General features: G+C 31.3%; 2 protein-coding genes across 5 annotated transcripts; both read right to left on the bottom strand.

The window, feature by feature from the left end:
• Positions 1–4,202: 4,202 nt before the first annotated feature.
• On the bottom strand, positions 4,203–6,406 carry LOC137807230 (uncharacterized). The gene is made up of 4 exons (XM_068607740.1): positions 6,136–6,406; positions 5,937–6,037; positions 4,507–4,585; positions 4,203–4,420 (listed from the first exon to the last, which is right to left on the bottom strand). The coding sequence occupies exons 1-4, from the start codon at positions 6,136–6,138 to the stop codon at positions 4,373–4,375; spliced, it is 231 nt and encodes a 76-aa protein (XP_068463841.1). The 5' UTR covers positions 6,139–6,406; the 3' UTR covers positions 4,203–4,372.
• Positions 6,407–9,219: 2,813 nt separating this feature from the next.
• On the bottom strand, positions 9,220–15,488 carry LOC137807229 (zinc finger CCCH domain-containing protein 64). 4 transcript variants are annotated; one of them, XM_068607738.1, is made up of 12 exons: positions 15,291–15,488; positions 14,926–15,199; positions 14,718–14,845; positions 14,467–14,588; positions 13,856–13,973; positions 11,608–12,044; positions 11,101–11,386; positions 10,734–10,827; positions 10,183–10,328; positions 9,781–10,024; positions 9,620–9,711; positions 9,220–9,517 (listed from the first exon to the last, which is right to left on the bottom strand). In XM_068607738.1, the coding sequence occupies exons 1-10, from the start codon at positions 15,360–15,362 to the stop codon at positions 9,896–9,898; spliced, it is 1,806 nt and encodes a 601-aa protein (XP_068463839.1). In that variant the 5' UTR covers positions 15,363–15,488; the 3' UTR covers positions 9,220–9,517; positions 9,620–9,711; positions 9,781–9,895. The 4 variants fall into 4 exon arrangements, with proteins under 4 accessions (XP_068463839.1, XP_068463838.1, XP_068463840.1 ...); XM_068607737.1 differs by having other exon boundaries at positions 9,620–9,679; XM_068607739.1 differs by having other exon boundaries at positions 9,620–9,676.
• Positions 15,489–23,661: the final 8,173 nt, after the last annotated feature.

The following is a 23,661-nucleotide window of genomic DNA, read 5'->3' as shown; positions in this document are numbered from 1 at the left end:
CATATGAGATGCAAAGTTTGAATTGTGTTGAACTTACCTTTATCCTTTCTCTTAGATTCACTGGTAATCTAAGTCTTGGGTATTGGATCAAGTATTATTCTCTGGTAAGACTTACTTAATACAAGTCTTCTGGAAGGCGTCAATTGTTATTTTGTTCATTGAACATACTGGATATGTAGATTCATGTGTGATCTATGTGATTGTTTTATGTTGAATAATTGAGAAATTGATCCAAGTAATTTGGTTTGTTTTTTTTATTGAATTGTATATCTTATAAAAAAAAAATTACTAGTTTATCTGGTTGTGTTGTAAACTACAATAAATATATTATGTGATAAGCAAATAATTATACAGGAAAAAAATGTTATTTTGAATTTTGTATTATAAATATTATATCTATATAAATCCTAATCATGTATTAAAATCTTTTGAAATACTCAACACAAACTATAATATAAAAAAAAAAAAAAACTAACAAGAGAATTTAGGACAATTACATATTGCAAGTCACACCTATCAAGTCTAAGTACATGGTAAAATCTTCATGATATTTAAAAAAAAAAAACATTCTCTTTATTTGTATTTTTATATTAAGTTTTTCAATAAATTTAATTATTTTACTTGTTGAATAAAATAAAAATAGTTAACAATTTATCGTTTATCTTTAAACACTACAAGAAAATCATGAAATAGAAACCAATTTTTAGATACCAAAATAATTAGTTTCAATAGTAACTAAATTATAGACCATTTTAGAAACTAAAAAAAAAATGGTTTCTAAATTAATTTCTATTATTGTTAAGTAGTTTCTAAATTGGTATCTAATTAGCAACCAAGGTTTTAGAGACCAAATTTAGAGACTAAATAATTGGTAGTTAAAACCTTGGTTGCTAATTAGATACTAATTTAGAAACTATTTAACAATAATAGAAACTAATTTAGAAACCAATTTTCTTTTTAGTTTATAAAATAGTCTCTAATTTAGTTACTATTGCAACTAATTATTTTGGTTTCTAAAAATTGGTTTCTATTTCATTATTTTCTTGTAGTGAAAGTTCTTATTTAAACTTTTAGTATTAAAATAAATTTTTATTTAAAATTAAAAAGTGTCAAATATGAGTAAAATTGAATATAATGATTTGCATTATTGAAATTAACATAAAACAACACGGTGAACACATAATAGTAAATTTTACGTTAAATTTCAACCTTGAACTTATTAAAAATCTTTCTCTTTTACTAAATAAATGTAAAGTGAGAAATTGGATGAAAAAATAAAGCAAATATTGATTGCGCTAAACATTTGAAAAAATCTTAATTAAATGTTGGTGTACGTTGTTTAGTTGCCACAAAGGGAGTGAAAGTTGTGTTTGCAAGGAAGACATTAAAAAGTGGGGAAAATTATCCAAAAATATTAAAAAATAATAAAATTTTAATCATTAACTCTAATATTACTAATTAATCTTTTAAGGAAAATACATTAGAAACATTCAATATTAATGAGACCCCTATAAACAATTACAATAGCATCTCTTATCTAAAACTTTTTAAATATATATATTATTTAATTTTCTCATTTTTACTCTAAGACAAAATCTCACACATAAATTCCAAAAAACTAGAACACTTAATTTCTACACCTTTCATTCCTATTACAATAAAAATCCGAAAGCGTAATATTAAAGTGTATAATCTGTAAATTCTTAACTTCCTAGGTTCAGTCATCTCTTTTAAATGGCGTGTCCGTGTCGGATATACGTATCCGTGTCGGATATACGTATCCGTGTTTACACTCATACGACACTTATTGATAAAGTGTTCAATTCAAAAAATATTTGTTAGATTTCTAAAAATTCTTACACGGTTCTAACACAATTTAAAAAAAAATACACTAATTTTTTAAATTATCAAATTTATTATATAAATTTTTATTATAATTATAAAAAAAAGAAACAAATTCTTTTAAATCAGTCATAACAAACATCGTTTTACTCCTAAAAAATAATATGAAACATACTTGAGTACATAAATATAAATTTGTATAATTGTGTATATGTCTGTCGTATTCGTGTTTGTTATTTGATTCTTGTCTTGTAAACTTTTGAGCTTTCTAGATAGTTTCTTTTTTGGTAAGCACTCGTATTCGATAAAAGTTTCTTTTAATACTCACTTTCACTCGTATTCGATAAAAAAATTCAAAATATTATTTTAAAATGCAAACTTTTGGCCATTTAAAAAAAAATCTATGAATTTTCAGTGCTACAATCTAAACCCAAATGTATAACCCTACCTCCAACTACGTTTAACCATGTTTGTGACTATTAATATTTATCTTAGAATTCTTTTTATAAAATATTTCACCTAATTAATAATTTAAAAAAATTAAAATTTTAGATTTAAAATATTTTTAAAATTATAATTAAATAAAATTAGATATTATAATCAGTTAATTATTTTCCTTTACTATTTTCGGTTTTTAATGGACTCTTTGAAAATAAATAATTTTATTTATTTATTTCTCGTTTGATATTGTATATCATAACATATCAAAAAGTCATTCAAAATTTAATAAAGATAAACATTGTTTTGATTTATTGTCTCACTTGACTCTATTTTTATATTCGATGTTTTTGGCATGACAGGGAGGGTTGGAAATCCACCCTTCATTATCTTCAAATATTGTCAAATAATAAATTCTACGTTCCTAAATTGATATTGAGGTTAAATTATATTTAAATTTCATTATTTTAAAGATGATTGGATGATTTTTTTATTCACCTTGATAAAAAAAATTGTTTTCTTTTGTTTCTAGGATATTATTATCTTTAACCTAAATATTACTCTTCGTATGTAGTTTGATAATAAAATCAAGATGTAAATATTATTTTTCTAAGTTAATCAAAAACTATAAAAAATCATTAAATATAAAACTACTTTTAAAAATTAAAAAATAATTAGTTATTATATTAATTAAATTAAATATTATTTTAAAGGCTAAAAAGAATATTGATATCTAAAATAATTTTTATTATTAATAAAATTTATAAATTAATTTTAAATTAGTATTTATTACCTACCAAGATTTAAGTATGTGAGTTTTATCTTCTATTTTAATTATGTGAGTTTTATCTTCTATTTTAATTTTTTTCTCTACATTTATATAGTTAGTTTTTTGCTATTGTTTTAAATTATTTATAATCAATTTTTAATGAATATTATTACATAGGCTCTATTATTTTTCATAAATTATTGATAAAGTGTTTATTATGTTCTATTATTTTAATAATGATGATGATTTAATATTAAATTATAGTATAAAATTGTACATGTTTATTCAACTTGGATTTTGCTTTTTTATTTCACTCATGTTTTCAATTCTTGTAATCTTGAACTAATATGTTAAACTCTTTTAAAACTTAAAAACTATATTGTTTCTATCATAACTTATTATTATTAACTATAGAAATACTAAAAAGTAATTCATTAACATCAATAAAAAAAACTTTAATCAACATCAACTTAAAAGTAATTCTACTCACATTAGCTAGAAAAATCTTTAGTAACATTGATAGAAAAATAATCCCGACACAATCTAGAAAATAACTCTAATTAAAAAAGGTTGAAAAAAAATCCATCAGATATCAATTTAAAATAACATCCAACATAAAATGAAAAAAAAATGGTTTGTTCAATATTAATCAAAGAACATATTTTTCCTTTAATATTGATCAAGAAAACCATAACAAACCTTAATTAGAAAATAACTTTTGATAACGTTTTAAAAAAAAAAACAATTAACAGTCTACAAGAAACTTTCATTTTTTATCAAAATAAATATAAAATTATGACACTCAATCCTCGACTAAGCCAATAATGTTTTGATCTTAATTAAACTTACAAATAGTCTACCAGAATGGAATTAGAGAGAGAATAGGAGGAAAAGAGCATGAATTTAAAAATATAAAGTTCAAATTCTTACCTATTTATGAAATTTGAAAATTTCTAATTTTAACTGATTACTTTCATATGTAAAATTTTAATTTCTTTTAAAATATTTAAATTCTTTATAAAAATGTATTACCTCTTAAAAAAATTATTCAAATGTACAGGAACAAAATTGATTAACCACTTGCACTTTTCGCCCATAGCCTATATGCACACTCAAAACCAACTAATCCATCCATTCAGAGAAAATAAGGCTGTTTATACTATCAACCATGATGTGCATCTGCATTCAGCATATGGAAATTTAACTCAGCTTCATGTTTACAAACTATCCTCATATATCATAATCTTCTTGAACATTACACATAACTAACATGTCATTGATAGATATTTGCTCCGCAAAATTTTCATCCAATTCAATGTTTAATTAGACATAAACCCCAGAAGCAATTAAGAGGAACAAGGAACCAAAACCCTGCCAAAAAAAATAGATATATAAGCATAAGTTTACTATATCATACCAGTTTCAAGGCAAAAAGTGATTGAACAAAAAATACATACCAAGAAGATTGATGCAACTGCTCCAGTTGTCAGCTCCTGAACAAGTGAACGAGTTTTCCTAGAAGAGGTTGCTTCATAACTGCAAATAATCATCCATTTATTTTATGATTAAAGAAGAATATAGATACCATGATGGCAGTTAGGGTGGTACGAAGATTCATAGTTCATGAAACTTGATCTAACAGGAGAAGGGGAAATTCCTAATGCTTTTAAGATTAAAAACATAGTTAATACCACAAAATACACAATAAAGTCCAAGCCGGACACACCTATAAATAACTCATTACTAATTGGCCACAATAATAATATCATTCAGCTCTGAGGTTAGATTTCACATTTATAAGCATGTGCCAACTACAAAAGTTCTTCCGTCTAACACCAATCACATTTTTTGCACAAGATAATACGAAGTCAGACACAGATTGAGGATGATAAATCCAGCCATTTTAACATGGAAACTATAAATATCTTAAAATGTAGATTTAAGTCTAACTTAATTTCATAAAATCAGCTTATAAAATAAGGTTCTAATTCTATTTTAACCATATCGATATTTGATCTGGAACTAAACCACCACCTTTGAGGTTGCAATTAAATCAATCCTAAATGAGTCTACAACTAAGGTGAATTAGGGCTAACCACAAGTAAGGCAGATTTCCAACAATATGTCTAACCCAGGAATGACACTGACTCAACTACTATTCAGAAGTGTCTATACTTCCTTGCGCATCAAGCTCAGTTAGCTGGTTAGGACACGAATGGGCAAAATGGGCCAATGTTAAACTCACCTAAAAATCATAAAGTCGAAGATATTTTTCCATTAAATTAGATATAAAAAAATAACAATTAGATATAATCATAACAGCATCGAGCAGGATACCTGCATAGAAGATTGTATTTCTGCAAGCTCCTTTGTTAGTCTAAATTTAACAAATTAAATCCTAAGTTAATTTTACTCGTGTACAAAATCTCTCACCCAAGAAGCCAATTGACTTAAGATTGTTCCTAATTCCGTACTTCCAAGCAAGAGAAATATACATTCCATCAGTCACAAAAACTACAAAACATGCTTAAGTATTTTTGGTATTGTTTTACAATTAGAATTGGTGGTTTCACCTTACTAACCAATGCTAACATAACCATTAAACCTTATAACCCAAATGACCGGTGTGAGACTCCAATTCTGAATTTCGTGCTTTTCATCTCAGAAAACTTGCCCTCTGTTGACTCCGTACTAGCTATCACTTACGCAGACCAAGGTAGCAACAAAACGATAACATTTACCAAAAAACTCAGATTAATGAAATCCAGCGGTTTTACAGTTGAGTGGAATTCCAAAGATTCATAAATCCACCGAAACCCTTTCATAAGTTGCAAGCAAATTGAAACATGGGAATCGAAATCGAAAAGGTAGATCGACACGAACTCACATGAAGAAAGAGGCGGTTAAGACGAGGCCGATGGCGAGGGTAAAGACGGAGAGTGTGGGGTACCACGCATCGGGCACAGGACTCGTAATCGGTTTTGGAGCCTTTCAGAGAAATTAAAAACACAATATGAGGAAATCGAAATCGAAATTGAAATTGAAATTGAATCTGAGAGGAGAAAAGGAAAAGGGAATTGAATTACCATCAGAGAATGCAGAGATTACAGCAGTGGATCTTGACGTTCCGAAGTGCAGATGCAGAGTACATAGCCCTTCTCTCTTGCTGACTCTACTCTATATTTCAGCGTCAGCGGTAGTCACCTCACCTTACATTTCCAGCAAGCCCAACTTAGCATTTCGATTCTCTATGGCCCAAACTCCAATATTGGGTTACAAATTGACCCAATGACTGCTTCTGTTCCCACCCCAATCTGAGGTTTGCAAATTATCTAGTAATTCACATAGAATAGAACCTTATTTTCAATTTGAGGTTCTGCCTCCTATAAACAAAAAAGAAAACTTATTTATTTTAAAAATATATTTTATTTTATTTTATATTTTGTAAACAATTTTATTTAATCTTACCACCACCTTTCAGAAGTTGAGTTCAAAATTAATTTAAATATTTTAATTTTTTTACTCACTGATACATGTTGAAAGACTTAATTGTAACGAACTGCGGTAATCTATGTAACACACTGACACAGACACTTATATAACATGGAAACGGACACGGAAACACAGATCTATATATTATATAATTATGAATTATATAAATTAACAATAAAAATTTATGTGCAAAAGTATGTTTTAGTTTTTTTTTTAACAAAAATGTTTCTCATGACAAAAGAATTTGTTCCTTATTTTTATAATTATAATAAAAATTTATATATAAATTTGAATTTTTAAAAAATTAATGTATTTTTCTTTTTTAAAATTGTGTTAGAAAGAATTGATAGAAATTCAACAAATATTTTTAAATTGAACATATCACCAATATGTGTCTTACAAATATTATACGAATGTCAGACACGCACGCCATTTAAGAAAGGTATCTGATAATAATAATAATAATAATAATAATGAGAGCTTGATGGAAAATTTTAATTTGAAGTTGACCTGATCAAAAGTGTTGATAAGCATGGATTAATCGGAAAAATTTAAATCACTTCACTGACTTGTTTGATACACCAATTTAGGTAAATAAATTCTAACTTATTTGTATAAGCTATTTCAATTAAATTTAAGAAAATAACCAAGTTTATAAATTACTCATTTGTTTGTTGTTTAATTTTATCTTTATTAATTATTGGAAATATTTTTTTTATCTCAAATAACTAAATGACAAACTAAGGTGTATGAAAATCACAATAAGAAAAATGTATTAAAGTTGTTTTATTATTTTTAATTAATTATACTTATAAAAGTTATTTTCACACCAGAATTCATCTCCACCCGTTAAAAAAAAATTGAAAATTATTAATTTTATATATCTTATTTGGAGAAAGAGATAATAAAAAAGAAATAATATTCTATTAATTAAATAAATGTTATACACCTATTCAAATGATTGAGTACTCATCACATAAAAAATAAAAGTAATAGATAAAAATAAATAATTATAATTACATCTAATATATAATTTGTAATTAATAGAATAGTAGTAGCTACTGAAATTCTCAAATATTTATATAAGGTTATATTTATTATCTAACAACGTTCCACAAAAAGAAACATATATATTTTTCTGTTCAACTTGAATAATTTTTTACAAAATTGGTCAACATATTTTAGCTAAGACTCTTTCGATAAATAAAAGTTTGTTATTTTTAATCTTACTTTATTTCTTATTTTTAAATTTAATAATCAAGTTATTGAGGAAAAACAATGACCGGTTAATATATGTTTTCAATTTTCAGCTCAAATTTTGTAAACATTCCACAACTTTGTAATATTTATAAAAAACATTATTTAACTCATTTCATGTCTATTTTTAAGAGACATTAAAACTCCAATATTCGGTTGTGTGTATTTGAATTGTTTAAATTGTTATGACATTAAGATTCTGATAAAAAGAAAAAAAAACTAATTTAACGGATTTCTCTTCTTAAAACAAATCTTTTGGCAATTAATTCCTGTACTTGTTCAATTTAAATCTCCACCCGATTTTTATTAAAATGACAAAAATATTCTTTTATTAAATAAAAGGAATAGAGATAAAAATACTTTGGAAGTTCCCTTTTTCGAACAAGTTTCCAGATTTAGATTTTTAAAATACTTCACTTAATTCCAAAAATCCTTTTTCAGTGTAAGTTTTTGGACTTCTTTTAAAAAAAAAATGTCAGAATTACTTTTTTGGGATTTTAATTTTAGAATTCTATTCCTGAATTTCATTTACATAATACAATAATCTATTTCGAATTTACTTTTTCAAAATGTAGTTTTAAAATTTCAGATTTGCCAATCTTTTTTGCATTTTGATCTAGACTTTCGTTTATCCTTAAAGTTAGCGGACCAAACTCGTGGTAGAAAAAATGTAGTTATCTTATAAAGCGGACTTATCTGACCATATAAAACTCAAGCTTGCGCAGGCTGAACCAATTCCTATTCCACCTCAAATTAACATTGAAATCTTCCCTTCACGGATAATGTAGCATGCAAAATTTTGAGAATGAAATTACAAATTATTGGCAACCGGGATCGTACGATTCCTCAAACATCCATTATCACTTTAACAAAATGAAAATTTAATGTTAATTAAAATCCTATTATATACAACTTAAATGGAAAACCAATCGTTATATATATTCATTAGTATAAAATAAAAAAATATATATAAAGTACTTCATCGGATTTTCATTTTGTAAAATTTCATTAACTAATTACCAAGAATTAAAGATTTTAGTTGTTACATCTTTTTTTATATTTGTATTGATTAAATTTCTTTATTTTATTAATTAAATTGTTTAGTGGTTATCAAAACATATTTGGTTTAACTCAAACTCATCTTATACCTCAGTTTTAAAAACCGTATTTTATTATAAATAGTGATTTGAGAAAGGTCTATACACAGAATTTTACCATCAACTTTTCTTCGAAACTTCTGGGTTATTCTCATTTTTAAAGAACAGTATACTTTTACGTCTCAGGTTAATTTTGAGATGATATGGAAGTGAGTATTTTGGATACCTTATGTACAGCAATTCTTTTAAACTTAACATTAGTATCACTATATATATATATATATATATATATATATATATATATATATATTAAGTTTAATTGAATTATAAAAAGGTGGAACCGAGCTTTGAGAAAATATAAAGATTATACAAATCTGGTAAAATCCCTACATTAAATAAAAAGATACTTACTATTGACTAGCTGAAAGTTGAGGCGAATCTCCTCTCACGCTATCTATCTCCCTGCCTCTCGAAACAAATACGAATACTCTGTCAATTACGTAGAGGTGAAAAACCAGCCTGTTTCATAACTTCAATGCAGTAGCTGCTGCTCCGCTTGGTGACTGTTTCGCACAAATAGCTGGAGCTATAGAACACCAATCTCAGTTCGATGATTCTTTGCCTGAAAATATAGAATAATAAGGTTGAGACGTGTATATGTAATGTGCATATAACATCCAAAAAAAATAACAATGCAAGTTTAGGAAAGGAAAGTGAAGCTTACCACAGAAGCTGACGACAAAAAAAGGTTACCAGTTAAAATCCAGCAGGACCAACAAATCTTCTAAGCACCAATTCATTGGTAAAAACGAACAACTATAAGAGTAGTTGGTTTCAATAAACAAGTAAACAGGTCGATGATTGCAAAATTAAACAAGTAGGCACCTTTCAGTTTGGCATTGAGCACTGAATCAATTATGACACATAACTGAAAGATGAACAGGGAATCACCATAACCACGATGACTTTAGAGTAAATTCAGAATTCAATGCATGAACAATTAACAGTTTGGATCATATTCTTGAAATCGGCTCTTGAAATTTTCAACAATTTTCATTTCCTCATCTTTGCTATGTTTGTGATTCCTCCAATCTGCATTATCTGCCATATTGAGCAACCCGGCCATAACCTGAGTCACGTTTACAAGTATTAACTCATACTGATAAATACAAAGAGTTGCAATCTTAACAAAAGCATGCTACCATTGATTACCTCATTCCGAAAAGAAAATTTTAAGAAATATATTGATATGATTTATTTATTCGGTGCATCAATATTAGAGGCTACCTCACGGCCAAATTGGGCAGGAAATTTCTCGTTCTCTTCAACATGATGCAGCAGAATTGTGCCTCCTGGGACTTGAGCATAGAACAAGCTTGAACCCCCATGAATTTGCGTCTTCAAAAACTTCCTTCCATCAGAAATGCTATCAACTGTGTTGCAATAAAGAACATAAGCAGAAGATCAAAAACACCCTCCCACACACCCGTCCAAAAAATAGGTAACAAATGTAGAGCATTTTCATAATAAATAAACTGAAGTCAATTTTTTCAGTTTGCATTTTCAAAAACTTCTTTCCATCAGAAGATCAAAAACACCTACCCACCCAAATTAATAAATAACAAATGTAAAGCATTTTCAGAATAAATAAAGTCAATTTTTTCAAGTCAGGTAATCAGTACCTGTGCCTGATAATTGGTATATAGAGCCAAGGAAAAACAAGGAAGTTAAATGCAAAAAAAGAGTTAAGAACTTAATGGATCCAGGTCTGACTCAGATCACGTAAGCAATGAAATATGAAGCATAATCTGAAGAAGAAGAAGAAGAAGAATACTTACATGTCTTGGCCACAAATTCAAATCCCAACTTTTGTGCAGCTAAATTGAAAACATTTTCAACCATAACTGCTTTCGAAGATGGAATGGGAATGGCCTACATCAAAAGGGTACATATTCAATGAAAGAGAAAATCTAAAACAGTCAATCAAATAAAAATGGAAATCATCAAGGAAGAAAAAACAAAGAAACTTCGTAAACAAACTACTATTGATAGAGCTGAAAATAGCTAACCAGCAAAATGAAGAAGATATTGGACATCCAACGTGAAATTAAGCAAATTATAAAAAGGGAAAGTGGGCAGCCAAGTAAGGAGCGGAAGAGGTAAAAGCAAACTAGATCATTAACTATTAACAACAGAAACTTCTACCTGAAGATTGGCATGAGTGCCACGGATGGAGGCCCACTCAAAAAATATCACTTCCTTCTCTTGGCTCCTGCAGTAACTCTTGAGACTGCTCTGAAACCTAGAGAGCTCAATTTCAGATTCAGAAGACATAGATAAGGTACTAGGCATATGCTCAACTGGTAGTATCAATGCGTGGTCTTCAACAAGTGGACCTTTAGCCAGTGCCAAGTAATAAATTTCCCCAATGCTTACTATTAAATGTGTCTCCACATTTGGGCTTGACAAGCAAAACCAACATTCTTTTGATCTGCAGTCATATTTCAGGATAGATTTGTCAATGACTAAATGCCTAAAAGTTAGAGGGAACAACGAAGAATCAAATAAACAAATATGAGGACTGACTGAGTGACAAAATCAACTTTTTATTGCATTAATATTAGTATTAACATAATAATTTGATACGAAAACTTACAAATAAAGTATTACTAAATAACAGAAGGCACATTGATAGTAAGTCCAAAGACAAACCTGCCAGATCCAGGCCTCCTTGAAGGATGTCTATCACCTTCATCCAGCAAGTTGTGCTTAAAATTGCAATCTGGGCCCCTTTCACATTTTCCCTTGTTCAAAAAATCAAAGCAAACACCTCTCCTACACTGCTCCCTTGCATCTATATCATGTCGAAAATGGCACTTCTCTCCATGTGGACAAGATCCAGACGAAACAAATTTGAAACACATCTTATCAGTTTGTCCAGTTTCATATTTTTGTCGCTTTTGAGAAACATCATATCTCCAATATTGAGAATCAGAGACAGAATCATTGGATCTCTTTGTGGAATCCATTGGAGCAGTTATTTTCTCCACAAATGTGTACGGTGATAAGGTGGTAGTTGTGGTTTTCGTGGCAATCTCAGTTGAAGACATGGTGGAAGCAGGTGTTGGGGAGATTGCATGAATAAATTTCTGGAGTGCAGAAGCAAATAAAATGTCAGCACTGAAAAGCTATTATACTTTTAGAGAGCAAAAAACAGTATGTTAATTTTGTTGATAAGAAAAATAAAGTACTATCTGAAATCAGAGTTATAAATAGCACGCTACAGCAGCATAGCAGTGCATAGCTGCCCATGGCCACTATATGCATTGCCACAGCTTCACACTTCACTGTAGCGGTTGCAAGAAGCATTTTACTCGAGTACTACTATCCTGATGCTGTCCAAAATCCTGAGAATGGCATTGACCCCCAATATAACAGTAGAAAGGCCTTTTATGAAGCTAATTTTGGGATTTGGTGGAACGGTTTTACCTTCTCGAAAACCCTTTGGCTGCTCATATTTCACAACAATCATGTTTCACTTGTCAAGTCTCCTACTACTGTGCAACCATGTGACCCTCCGGTGACCATTGTGTGAACCTCTGCTCTCCTACTTTGCAACAACTGTGCAACCATGTGACCCTCCGGTGACCATTGTGTGAACCTCTGCTGACTCTCCGGAAACCAACCTACCAATTTTTTTTTTACTTTCTTCGTTCTCATTCAATTTTTTTGTCTTTCTACTGAGTTTTTTTTTCCTGTTCTCCTTGTTCCATTAGTCTATGTTCTCTGTTTAGTGTCCCTCTAGTTTAAGTCTAGGAAGGTATTTTGTCATCTATTTGTCAGAGGAATCTGCACCCTCTAAAGTGAGCAACTCATTTTAGAAGGTAAAGTAAGCAGTCTTAATCATCAATAAAAAAATCAATCGTCAATATTATGTGCAAATGCATAAAAATTCAGGGAGAAGTTGGATTAGAATATCAATTATTGATTTCTCATCAATGAGTGACATGACTTACTTCCCTCATGCTCAATTTAGAGAAGCCAAATCCCTCCCAAAGATGCAATACCATTCGCTCCTTTCTTCTCTATAGCTTTGGTAGCTTGGTTAGCTTTGCTACTATTTACTTGTATATTTGCTTAAGATCTAAGACTTAAAACTGCTATTGTTAATTATATGACGTTTTCAATTTTGGAGTTGTTTTAACTTTTTACAGCATTTATGTTATTTGGAATGAATTAAATAAAAAGTATAAAAAAATTAAAAAATAGCATTCATCACACTATGCACTGCTCTATAGTTTTTGGGACCATCTGGTACACACCATTATCTGGCATCAGTAACTATGTCTGAAATTATAATTCTTTATTTAATTATGTCCTCGACTACCCTATCCTCCTCTCTGGAATGTGTTTATATGTGTGTGTTGAGAGAGATCAAATGACACTACACCACATCGACTATAACACCTTCAGTATCTTTTAATTATAATTTTTTTTCTCAAAAATCAATGTTGGATGGTTTGAAATATATACAAATATGAACTATTTGATAGCATCTTATTGTTGTTCATTTTTTTTAAAATTTGACACACAATCAAGGTAATTATAATTCAACATGTTGATTTTGATAAAGAGTTATGGAAGGTACCATAGTTGATGTAACTAATACTGGTATTGTACCATTTGATCCCTACACACAGACACATATGATTCATGGTTTATGAACCATTCGATAGTAATTGTTGATCTAATCTGTCCACTTCATTATACTTACTCATATAGGGAGGATTTGATAGATTTATGCAAAAATGAATTGGGCGGCTGATGAATAACTGAATGCAATTGTCACCCTTACTATTACCATATAAAAACGTTAAAGTATCTACTAATTCGAAATTTTCAGTTAAAAAAATAATAAACACAATAAAGAAAGAAGAACAATAAAGACAAGAAGAAAAACCTGTTTATCTCTATTTCCAACAGACGCAAGCCCTATGAAACGGGTGATATGCACAGCATCAACATTGGTATATGGTTCACGGGCATAGTATATACCTTTCGTGCCTGCAATGTGATAACTAACCCCAAAAATAACAATGAGAAAATAACTGCAACGATCAGAATCAGGCCTACAAAGGCCACAAGAGAGACTACAAAAGGCATAACCGTCCTACCAAATTCCTCCCAAAAACTCGACACAAATCCTGATCTTACCAATTTCCCCTCCTAATCTTAAAATTTCAATTAATCCTTCTCTTGGATATCAGTCAGTCCAACCAAATCCCATTGTCGTTTTACCACTTGTGAGATTGTTACTCCCAATGACAAGGATTGCAAATACAATATTAAGTTTTATGTCCCACAATAAGTACAATAAAAGTGGTAGAACACAAAAGTCACTCAATTGAACAAGAAACCAGAGACCTTATCCTGTCAACTCCCATTTGCACAATCCAATTCCAAGCAAATATTGTGAAATTAGGATTAAGCATGCAATCCCATTTGTTAAATATAAAATGCCTAGGCTGTTGACCATTTAGGTAGTTTGCACAGAAAACAAATAACAATTACCGTGGTTTGATCTCCTGTACTAACTCCGATATGGTTGAATCACTGCCTACAGCATCAGACACTCCAGCAGGAATGTCCGAAGCAGCTGCACCGTTGGTGACGCCACTTGGCCATTCGTTAGTAATAATGAATCAAGGAAGAACACAGCGAATCCTCTTAGCTTATATTAAATGCAATGTGAGAAGTAACAAACATGTAACTAACTAACTGTGTCTCTAAATGAGATAATGCACACCAATTGAAGGATATGTCAAGAACAGATCAATTATTTCAGGTTCCTCTGCAATAGCTCGCAAAGCATCAACATCATCTTCAGTGTAAGTTCCAAACTGTTGAACACTGGATGACTTCCTACCAGATAAATAGGCCACGGATAACCCTACATACAACTGCAACATTTAAGACACCGAATTCGCAGGTCCCAATCAAATTGACAAAGCAAAAGAAAAAAGTTGGTACCGAAGAGGGGGAATTTGCCACCGCCTTTCAACCAATACAAGTTGCGGCAAACCTTGAAGCCGTCCATCATGAAACCGCGGTTGGCGGAGTCCTTGGAAGCTTGCAAGAGAAATTTAGGGGCGGCGACGCCGTAATCGCCGACGAAGTAAGTCGGAAGCGGAATCTGTGATCCACCTTCAATGTACGCCGTGAACTCTTCCAATTGGTCCGGTGAGTCCGGGAAGAACTGGCCCACGCATAAGAGCGCGTCGAATGGACCTGCAGATTTGGTCACCTGCAACAACAACATGAAAACAATGTTCCGAGTGAGTAACGATAGAAACAAACCATAGATTAGAAGCAACAAAAGAGAGGGTGAGACTCACCGAAGAGACGCGCTTAAAGAGTTGGTTGAGGCGACCTAAAACGTCGCCGCATAGAAGGATTCTAGGAGCCATAATGAAACCACCAACACAGAAACACGGTTGACGCACTCAATTTCAGTGCATCTCTTCGCTCACTCTCGCCAACTGGGTTTGCTTCTATTCAATCTCAATAAGGGTTTGGAACAGTAAATTAATTTGAATTTATGTAATTTATATAGGATATATGAATTTGTTTTGCACATTTGTCTAATAATAATTCTTTTTTTTTTTGTTATAACTATTGTTTGATAGTAGGGTGCTTGGTAGTAGGCTGAGTTATTGCTTGAATCTACAAAATAATGTGTATGAATAATTTTAATGCAGTGTGATAAATAAAGGTTTGATTAAATTATTTAATTAAGTACAATTTTAATTTTTATAAATAATTTGATAAAAATATGTAAAATTTGTTTAAAGTAAAGAAAAAAAGTGTCCTTACCTTTTCTATGTTTATTTAAATGACACATATTTTTCTTAGCTTTAAAATACACCATCATATGCTTGGTGTTTCTTTATTAGGTAAAACTTATATTTCTTATTTTATTTAGAAACTATTATTGTGTTGATATAAGATTTAAAATAAATAAAATCATGAAAATTAAAATGCAAAAAATATATCAAAAAATCGTTTTAATTAGGAGGTGGAAAATTAGTGAATGAAAAAGAATGAAAGAAAAATAGAACCAAAAAATATATATTGTTTAAATTAAGAAGGAAAAAAAAGTAAAAAAATAAATAAAAAATAATTTATGCTTGACATTATTGACAAAATATATATATATATATATATATATGTTAATTAAAAGATTTAAAAGATACTAAAATGTCATTATATTAATAAAAGTTATATTTGATTAAATATATACAAAATAATTAAATATTTATCAATTGCATTGACTTAAAAATCTTATCATTTTACTACACTATTGTAACATCCCAAAAAATTAGTCTCAAAACTTGGTTTAACGGTAAAGAAATTGATTATTATGTTTATGGTGACATGTTATTTTACATTGATGAAGAAATGAAGTTAAAAGAATGCAAATTTTGTCACAAACCACGTTTTTAGATACGAGGTGTTGGTAGAGATAAATATAAAGAGGTTCCTCTTAAAAGAATGCATTATTTAACTCTCATTCCTAGGCTTAAGAGATTATATGCCTCCATGAGTTCTGCTCCACATATAAAGTGACATCGTGAAAATAGACGAAAACCTGAAGTGTTGTGTCATCCATCTGACGGTGAAGCTTGGAAATATTTTGATAAAATGTATCTTGAATTTGTAGTTGAACCAAGAAATGTAAGGTTACCTATGTTTTGATGGTTTTTCACCTTTTAATAATTCAACTCCACCTTATTTTTGTTGGCCGGTAATTATCACTCCTTACAATCTTCCTCCAAAATTATGCATGACTACTCCTTTTATGTTTTTGACATTAATTATCTTGGGGCCACATAGTCCAAAAGGTAAACTTGATGTGTATTTGCAACCATTGATGAGTTAAAACAATTATGGATTGGAGTGTTGACATATGATATTTCAAAAAAAAATTATGATGAGAGCTACATTAATGTGGACTATTAATGATTTTTCCGCATATGGAATGTTGTCGAGTTGGAGTACATTAGGGAGATTAGCATGTCCACTATGTATGAACTAGTCAAAGGCTTTTAGATTGAAGAGAGGTAGGGAAATTTCTTACTTTGATTTCCGTTGTCAATTTTGGCCTATGGACTATTCATTTAGAAGAAACACTGATGCATTTTATAAAAATCGAATTGAAAAGTCTCAACCTCCACACTTTTTGACTGTGAATGAATGTGGCAACAAATTTTTCCCCCCAAAAATAACTGAAGTTAGTCCTTGTATATGTGATGAACATGGTGAGTCTCATAATTGGACAAAACAAAGTATCTTTTGGGAGTTTCCTTATTAGAAAACCAATTTGATAAGACATAATCTTGATGTAATGCATGTAGAGAAAAATGTGTTTGTTAATGTCTTAAACATAGTGATGGATATAAAAAATAAGACCAAAAATAATGTTAAGGCGAGAATTAACTTGAAGAAGTATTGTAAGTGAAGAGAACTAGAACTACAATTTCAACCTAGTGGAAAAGTCTTAAAGCCTAAAACAAAGTTTATTTTGTCCAATGAACAAAAAGTATTGTTTATGTATTGGTGAGGGTCGTACGACTGATGTCATGTCTTGATCTCCATCACTAGGCCGACCGAAGTAAAGGCCCACATCCATAGGACCGACCAAAAACACAAGTCCATTTACACTCAATCAAGGTCAGCGAAGTTAATCCGTGATTAGAAACTAGGTAATGTAGCCCTAAACCCGATCCAACTCCTTAATCTGGCCCAATAAGGAAAACCCACCAAATATAATATAAATAACACATATTCCAAGAATCAGGTACGTCATCATATACAATGCTATGAGAATCGAGTATTGAACGTCTTTGCTGACTTGAGCGTCGGAGTGTCTTCTACGGGTACCCTCCAAGTCTGGATTGCGAGAAGACCGAGAGCCGAGGCTAGGAAGGAAAAGCGAGGAGTTTGCAAGGTAAGAAGTTGAAGGACAATACGACCAACCAATAGAAGGAGATATAAGGGATCCTCACAATAGTTCTCTAGGCCTCAACCCTCATACGAACAATTTACAAATGGATCAGTGAGTTGAAAATGTCAGATGGGTATGCCTCAAATTTGCATAGATGTGTAAACCTAAATAAGAGGAATTATTTTGGAATAAAAAGTCATGATTGTCACATGTTAATGAAAATGCTATTACCTATTATTTTTCGTGCACTTCCCCATCAGTTGTGGAATCTTATAGCTTAATTAAGTAAGTTTTTCAAGGACTTGTGCTCAACAATTTTGAGAGTGGATGATTTGTTATTAATGAAAAAAAAATCATCATTACCACATGTATGTTCGAACAAATATTTCCTCCTGAATTTTCAATTCCATGGAGCATCTGGCTATTCATCTACCTTATGAAGCTAGAGTGGGAAGTCTTGTTCAATACCGATAGATGTATCCATTTGAGAGGTAATTGTTTATTTCATTTAATGTACACAAATTTATATGTTATTTATGAGTTTAGTAGTTAACATTATGATTTTGTATAGGTACTTGAATAGGTTGAAACGAATGGTTAAAAACAAATCCCATATAGAGGGATCTATTTGTGAGACATACTTAAGCTTTGAGACTTCTCATTTCTGTTCATATTATTTTGAGTCACATGTCCAATCAATGATAACTAAAGTTGGTCATCTAGCAGGAACTTGTAAGAGTCATTATTTGAATGAGAAATAATTAGCTATTGTGGATTTGCATGTCTTGCTTAATTGTGAGGAAGTTCAGCCATATATTGAGTAAGTATTTTAATTTTATATCTCATTTATTTGTTATGTTAATGTATATAAGGATGTATATAATTATGGCACTTTGTGTTAACATATTTAGTTTTTCTATTTTAAATTATTGGGCTTTGTTTGTTTAGGCCAACTTACCTTTTCTGTTTCAGTTAGGTCTTAGTCGTTTTCTTATATATACATCATGTATTTTACTCTCTAATATACAAGTGAATAAAAGTTTCTTTGCATCTTTGTTTTCTCTGCAATTAAGGTTCATCATAACCTTCCTTTCTTTATTGCAATTACGTGCGATTATGTGCGCTCTATTAAAGCACCACATCAGGCAAGGAATATTCATCTTCATTAACGGTAATATGGTATCAGAGCTCTTCGAATGAAGAGCTCTGTTGCGCTTCTCTCTGGTCTTTATTTCCCTATTTGTTGTTCTTGGTTTTTTATTTTTTTCTATTTTTTTTCTCTCTTTCTTTAAAGTCTTGTAGGCGATGGCTGATGAAAACCCCCCACCGGTTTCCTCTTCAAATGGAAACCCTACACCGTCGCCCCTTTTGGAACAATCAATAAACAACTTCCTATACCTACACCCAAGCGAAAATCTCACAACCTCGTTGGTGTCGTCTGTTTTTGATTCAACAAACTACCATTCATGGAGTCGGTCCTTCATCACTGCTTTTAGTGCCAAGAACAAAGTGGAATTCATACTTGGCTCACACCTGTGCCCACAAAGGGATGATCCCACTTTCTCGTCTTGGTCACGCTGTAACAACATGGTTGTCTCTTGGTTAGTACACTCTGTTTCAATCCTTATTAGGCAAAGCCTTGTTTGGATGGACATAGCCTTTGACATCTGTAATGATTTAAAAGTTAGATATTCACAAGGGGATTTATCTCGCATTTCTAATTTGCAATTTGAGAGTATTTCTTTAAACCAGGGGATATGTCCGTTAGAGAATATTTTACAAAATTGCGTGTTATTTGGGACGAATTAGAGAATTTTAGACCTAATCCTGTGTGCACATGCCCAGTAAAATTTTCTTGTTCTGATTTTTCTATTATAAATCAAAGAAAGTGTGAGGATCGTGCTATGCAATTTTTAAGAGGATTAAATTATCAGTATAGAAATATTTGTTCTCGTGTTTTGCTCATGGATCCCATTCCTGCCATATCCAAAAAAAATTCCTTGGTTGTCCAACAAGAGAGACAATTATCCACTGTTGTTTCTGCCCCTAGTCTTCATAGTCTTAACAGTAGTCGCATTACTGATAAGTGCCTAATTTCAGTAATATTTCATATTAAAATATAGGCACTTATGAAGATTTATTGCTAATTTACATATAAAATAATCCATAATTTATGAATTTATACCTTTTTACATTTTTATGAGTTTTATTTGAATAAAAGCATTTTATCCCCAAATTTGGTGTTAATTGCATATTTCTAGGGAAGATTGAAGATTTGGAATAAAGGAGAATAATTTGAGCTAAAAAGATAAAGCCTGAAGGTCCCAGAATGGAAAAAGATGCAAAGAAAGATTGGACATTTTTTTATGTTTTATCATTTAGCCCATTAGCGCGACACAGGAAGCAACCTAACCCTAGAAAACTAGGACAAATAGAGGGCTAGAGGCTCAACCCTAGTGTGCCAGATTGAGAGGAAAACACCATAGAGTGAATTGTAACCAATTGGAAGAATGGAAGGTGCTAGCGTAGCTAATTCTACCATTTGGGATTGGGAGTAATCTGCTCAAACTCTTATGTATTGAGGTGATATCTTATATATTAATATTCAGTTCTTGATTGATTATTGGTATTGTTGTTTTACTTTTAATTTTCCGTGACAAATTGAGAATCTTAAATCTGACCGAGAGGTATTTTTAGGGTTTGGACCTAAACATCAATTCTTAGCATATTTGAGTGCTAGAGATAGACTTGAAATGTTAATTGTCATTAACGTCTAAGTGTGATTCTAAGTTGTTTTTATAAATATGCGAGAGATCGATATTTAGGAAACATTCTTAAGGATTTTATATGCGAGAGATTGATATAAATGAATTTTCTACGGGCATTAATTTCAATCAAAGAACTCAATATTAACATGCTAATCAAAATACATGAGAGTGAGAGAGATGAAACTTAATCCCTATTTTTCCAATTGAAGCAACTAATTCTTTGTTTGTTTTCTTATTTATCAGTGCCAACACAATCACTTATAAACTCTTTTTATTGTTATGTTGTTATATTTAGCGAATATTGTACTTGATAATTTATTGTTCCTTGTGGGATCGATATCCGTCCTTAGGGACAATTATTACTTCTGACAAACGCGGTGCACTTGCCGTAAAAAGTCATCAACTACTACATGCAATTTTTGTGGTAAATACGGTCATACTGAAGTTGTTTATTTTCGTAAAGTAGGTTTTCTTTCTGGTGATGTTAAAACCTTAAAGTTTTCTTCTACTAGAAAAGTCTGCACTTTTTGTAATCGTCTCGACCACACTGTCGACACCTGTTATAGAAAGCATGGGTTCCCTTCTGGCTACGAATTCACCAATAGGACATCCGAAGCCAATATGTTTACTACTAACCCTTCTTATGAGTCTTTTTCTAAAGAACAAGATGTAAAGGTGATTCAACTTACATCACAACAGTGTCAATTCCTGACCAACATTTTGCGTCAGCAAAACCTTGAGGATCTTGCCCCTCACGCTCAAATTAATCAAGTCAGCACCTTTTATGCGGATACAATCACCAATATCGAGCAATCTTCAACGGGTAAGTTTCTCCCTTCACTATCTGCTATAAAAGAATCGTGGCTTGTTGATTCTGGTGCCACGGATCATGTTTGCCACAATTTAAGCGCTTTTACTACTTGCACTAAAATCAAACCTGTCTTAATTAGTCTCCCAAATGGTCAAACTGTTTATGTCACATATTCTGGTTTAGTACATTTTTCTGCCAAGTTTTATTTGTCTAATGTGTTATATGTGCCTCATTTCCAATTAAACTTAATATATATTTCTAAACTCACACACCAACTTAAATGCACTTTAACTTTCACTTTAACTCACTGCATTATACAGGACAATCTCACCCAAGAGAGGATTGGTACAGTTAAAGTCACTACTGGTTTGTACCCTATCACTACCTTGCTTGCTTCTAGCTGCTCTAAACCACATAATTTTTCTCCTCTTATTAATTGTAATATCACGGACAAAACATCGTGGCACTATAGACTGGGACACCCTTCACATGAAAGATTACATGTCTTACGCAAACAATGCCATTTTATTATTGTTGATACTCATCATGTATGTGACACTTGTAGTCGTGCAAAACAGAGAAAACTTCCTTTCACTTTAAGTAATACTGCTACCTCTGCTATTTTTGATCTTGTACACTTTGATATTTGGGAAACCTATTCCATAATTTCTATGCAAGGTTTTCGTTATTTCTTAACTATTGTTGATGATTACTCACGCTATACTTGAGTTATTTTGCTGCATAATAAATCTGAAGTGCGTTCGCACATCATTAACTTTACTATTTTTGTTCAAAATCATTTCAAAACTAATATCAAAACGATTCGTACTGACAATGATGTTGAGTTTGCTATGTCAAATTTTTATTCTTCAAAGGGAATTATACATCAAACATCTTGTGTTGAAACACCTCAACAAAATGGCATTGTGGAACGTAAACATCAGCACATACTAAATGTAACCAGGGCCTTACTTTTTCAAGCAAATCTTCCTCCTAATTCTTGGAAATTTGTTGTAAATCATGTTGTTTTCTTAATAAATTTTATTCCTAGTCCATTACTTAATAACATCACTCCTCATGAACAGTTGTTTGGAAAACCGTATGACATTTCCTTTTTAAAAGTATTTGGTTGCCTATGTTATGTTAGTACCATTATTGCAAATAGGAAGAAATTAGATGATAGATCTATCAAAGATATTTTTGTTGGCTTCCCGCAAAATACAAAAGGTTATATTGTTTTAAATTTAAAGTTTCATAGCATAGAGATATCAAGACATGTAATATTTCATGAAAACCATTTTCCATATAAATTGGATAGTGGCTTGCCTAGGGACCCCAACACTTTATCTCTCCCTATTTCTAACGCATATAATTCTGCTCTTGATTTTTTTTATGATACTGCACCTCCTGTCGAGTCGTGTGCCTCTACTCCTGCACCCAATATTGCCCCTCCACCACCCTCATTATCCTCTGATCTTCCAGAAAATAATGTCTCTTCTCCTACATCCAACACTGCACCTCCACCAACATTATCACCTCCTGCACCTCTAGAAAGCACCTCACCCCAATTTCCAAGAAGATCAGCTCGTCCTCACCAACAACCTACCTACCTTGCTGATTTCCACACTCCAACCAACACTGTAAGTAGTAGATATCCTATTCATAATTACTTGTCTTACAATTCCTTATCTTCTAATTTTAGAAATATTATTTCCTCTATCAATTCTCATCCTGAACCTCGGACCTATACCGAAGCCTCCAAACATGCTTCTTGGCAATCTGCCATGCAAGATGAGCTTCAAGCTCTTGTTGTTAACAATACTTGGCAACTTACCCCTCTCCCTCCAGGAAATAAAACTATTGGTTGTAAATGGGTATATAAAATCAAATACCATTTTGATGGCACTGTTGAGTGCCACAAAGCTAGAGTTGTTGCCAAAGGGTTCACCCAACTTGAAGGACTTGATTTCTTAGACACTTTTGCACATGTTGCTAAAGTCACTGCCCTCCGCCTTTTCCTTGTTGTTGCCACTACCAAAAATTGGGTTTTAAAACAACTTGATGTTAATAATGTCTTTCTTCACGGTGATCTCCATGAAGAGGTATACATGACCCCCCCACCTGGCCTCTCTCTTCCTTCTCCCCAGCATGTCTGCAAGCTTCAACGGTCTTTGTATGGCCTT

This window comes from Phaseolus vulgaris, chromosome 3, assembly GCF_000499845.2.
Source record: "Phaseolus vulgaris cultivar G19833 chromosome 3, P. vulgaris v2.0, whole genome shotgun sequence".
In the NCBI taxonomy this organism is placed as follows: Eukaryota; Viridiplantae; Streptophyta; class Magnoliopsida; order Fabales; family Fabaceae; genus Phaseolus; species Phaseolus vulgaris.
The sequence above is the reverse complement of the archived record's forward strand: the minus strand, read 5'-3'. Positions and strand labels throughout refer to the sequence as shown.